Genomic DNA, 3,739 nt, shown 5'->3' with positions numbered 1-3,739 from the left:
GGTGTGTAAGCACGCATTACCTTTGACCAAATTTAGTAGATTTACGTAAGCTACTACCAAAAAATTTAGATAAACATTGAATGAGCACCCACAACTAAACTAATTTTTCCTCTTCGTTTGGGATTTTTTTTTTTTTTTTTTTTTTGGCAAACAACCATGACTAAAATCTTAAATCCGCCACTGCTTATTGGAATGCTTAAAGTACTAGTATAAGATAATGTACAATTTATTTTTTCACAACTGCATTTTTCTTCTTGTCTCCAGATCTAAATTCTCTTTTTTTTTTTCACAAGCAAAACACATTTAAATACTTTTTTCCGATTATAGATCTATGTCTACATTAATACATAAAAAAGCGAATGAAACCTTTAGCCAGGTTATATTTTGATTGTGATATTTATAAGATTATAAATTATGTCTGATTACAAAATTAATAAAACCTAATTCACAACGGAGAAAACATATAGTAAAAGTAAAACTATCATAAATTAATAATGGAAATCTTAGTAGAATACAATTTATAGCATCATCAAAAGAAACTAAGCATCGGGTGCATTAATTATCTGTATTTTCTAGAGAAGCCTATGAAGAAGACGAAGATTAAGCCTCATTTTCCAACTGCTCCAAACGATTATTCATGTTAAAAACAGTTGTACTCAACCAAGCTTCAAACTTTGTTACTTCATCGGCATTAAACTGCTCAATTGACTCCCACCAGTATCTTTGGCCGTTTTCTTTCATGTTGTCAAGCATAAGAGACTGAGCACTTGCAACTTCTTTTATGTTGTCAAACACTTTCTTCCTATTGTTGAGTTGATTCACCTTGTTTCGTGCATGAGTCGCAACTAGGCTAGTGCTTTCACTTAATTGCATATTAGGATTTAAAAAGCGATCAATAATCGCTTCAGACGTAGGATGAAAAAATGAGAAAGGCTTACCGGTAGGGGAAAAGAGTACAATTCCAACATCAACATTGCATAGCTTAACAAGTTCGCTGGCCTTTTTATATAGACCTGAACGGCGCTTTGAAAATGTCGCATAGCGGTCATCTTCACTTTCTATCTTTTTCATTGGAATCTTTTGTCGTCCTCTAGTCTTCTTACCGTCCATTGCTAATAAAATTATAAGGAAGGAGTATAATATTAAGCTTATTGATGAATAGTTTTCTTTAAGAAATGACACTTATGAGAAATAAGATATCATGGCTATTTATATACATCAAGGCTTCGTCATAATAAATTTTTAGCCAAATATTATAAATGAAAGTAATCAAAGAAATCTAAACTTTTAAGTTAAAGAAATAAATATTTTATCATGCTTACTAAAATTTACCAATTTGTGATTAGAAACTAAGTATCAGAATCTTTGAAATTTAACTCAAATAGGAAAATAATTTAATGTGTTTAGAAATTCATCAAAAACTTGGAGTTCAAATTAACTCGGGTCAGATTTAAAATTTAACTTGAATAGGAATATTTTAATAAATTAAAATAATGAAAAACTTTCCAAATGCATTAACATTAACCAAATCTGAAATTTTAAGTATAATTGGAAAAGTTTTAATGTTCTAGCTGAAATAAGTGCAAATGTAATTAGAAGATAACCAAATTTAGAGAAAATATTAGAACTGCATTACTACAATAAAAATCAGAAATTACTTGAACTAGGCAAATAATTAATTACTCACTAATTTTATCAAGTACTATTTTTGAAATGCAATATAAATAAGAGGGACACAAGTGCATATCAAATATGTTCTCAAATATACGAAGAACACTACGAATAGAATTATACAATAAATTGTACACATGACACTTTAGAATTAGAGGCGGATTCAGGATTTGAATTTTATGGGTTCAAATTCAAAATTCTACTGCATTACATCTAGTTTACTGGGTTCAAACTCTGTTTTTACACTTATTCAACTGGATTTTTAACACCTATACAAGGCCTAAACCGAAGTTATTGGGTTCAGATGAACCCGTAACGTCTTCATTGGTTCCGCCCCTGTCTATAATGTATTAATTGGAAGTAACTGGAGATATCATAATATCCTTGGTCGTCACTTATATATAGCAACCATCCAAACAAGCTGTAAAGAACCTTCACTTATATATAGTAAAAAAATAAAATAAGAAAAGCACCTTAATCAGGATTCAGGAGTGGTTAGGAATCCGATACGTTGGTTTGGCTTTGGCCATCCATTTGCAAACAAAGATATATATTGCAGAAGGTTTGTTTGATAGTCGTCCCAAAACAAGCAAACTGGCCTGGTTCACCACTTCCCTTCGCATCCCATTCAATCCAATACAAAATCCAATACTCATGCAAACCATATTCTAGACACCGGATTTTTGACCCTCCCCGAGAATTTTCACATTTTTAGCGTGAATATGTGAAATTGGGTCTAATATAGCTATTTTAATTATTTTACCTTATTTCGTTGCAAAAAGAAAAAATCACAAAAATACATATATAAATTTTAGTTTATGTATTTCTCATAAACTTGAAAAAATACAAAAATTGTACTTTATTTTGGTACTTTATATAAATTCGAAAATTACAAAAAAAATATATATTCTATTAATGTTTTGTAGTCATTTTAATTTTGGAAAAATACAAAAATATTACTTTATATTTTGTCTTTATTAAAAAATGAAAATTACAAAAAATAGTTTTATTAATATTTTGTAGCTATTTTAAATCTTGAAAAATATTTAAAAACAAGAAGATATAGTTTGTTTAAATATTAGTCCTATTTTTGGTAGTTATTTTGCTTGCATAGGACTAGTTAAGCAACGTCGTGTCCTTAGTCGGGTCCGAGAGAAATAATAATATTCGGGTTCAAACTTACCCACTTTTAGGCCTAATTTTCGGACCTAGCCCATAATAATCCGAGTCCGTCACACGTGGGGAACACGGACGGAATCCCATACACGGGGAACCCCACCACGCGTGGGGAACACAAGCCTCGAACCCCACCACACGTGGGGCTCATTTTCCTGGGCAAAACCATACAAATACACGGACAAAAGAACGGACGAGGGGGGGATTTTTGAAATTTTTGGGGAGGGGAACGAACTACTGTACATCTTCTTCTTTAGGAGGAACCCTACTGTAAGCAACACCCACGACCACCTCCGTCGAGAAAACACCCAAAAACCCTACTGCCCGTTATCAGCTTCCCCCCTTCGTTGTCACCGTTCCCCAGCTCACGTCCGAGCTCCAGCCATTAATCACTGCCCCCTACTCCCTCACTCACGACCAACAGCTCCCCCCCTCGTCGTCCAAACACCACCACCCTACTGCTCAAAACTAGCCAGTCCCACACCCTCCCGATCATCAACAGTCCACCGGCCTCGACATCGTCCGAACACCACTCCGTCTCGCCGCCTCCGTCAAACAACCAAACCCTACACCAAGCAGAACCTTCCACCACCATAAACAACACCGTCGCAGCTGTTTCTGCTTCCTCCATCACCACCATTAACGACCAAAACCCAGTCGCACCCCTCGTCGCAACCAACTCCACCCATCCCGTCCAGCTTCTCCGTCGTTACTGCCCGTCGACCCTACGTCCAAACGCCATAACCACCATCATCACCTGCTGCGTCGAAAAATCCAGCAGCAGCTAACCCCTCGAAAAATCCAGCAGCAGCAACAGTCTTTGGTCCGAGCTTTCTATTTCCATCGAGGTCGTCTTTGGTTCGTCGAGGTCCGGTACGTCGAGGTTGTTGTC

At 35.5% G+C, this 3,739-nt stretch overlaps 1 protein-coding gene across 1 annotated transcript; it reads right to left on the bottom strand.

Annotated features, from left to right (window-relative positions):
- Positions 1 to 600: 600 nt before the first annotated feature.
- LOC104230457 (agamous-like MADS-box protein AGL61) lies at positions 601 to 1,110 on the bottom strand. The gene has a single exon (XM_009783279.2). It carries the CDS (start codon positions 1,108 to 1,110, stop codon positions 601 to 603), a length of 510 nt encoding a protein of 169 aa, XP_009781581.2.
- Between the last annotated feature and the right edge of the window lie 2,629 nt (positions 1,111 to 3,739).

This window comes from Nicotiana sylvestris, chromosome 8, assembly GCF_000393655.2.
Source record: "Nicotiana sylvestris chromosome 8, ASM39365v2, whole genome shotgun sequence".
NCBI lineage: Eukaryota > Viridiplantae > Streptophyta > Magnoliopsida > Solanales > Solanaceae > Nicotiana > Nicotiana sylvestris.
This window is presented reverse-complemented; position numbering and strand designations above follow the sequence as displayed.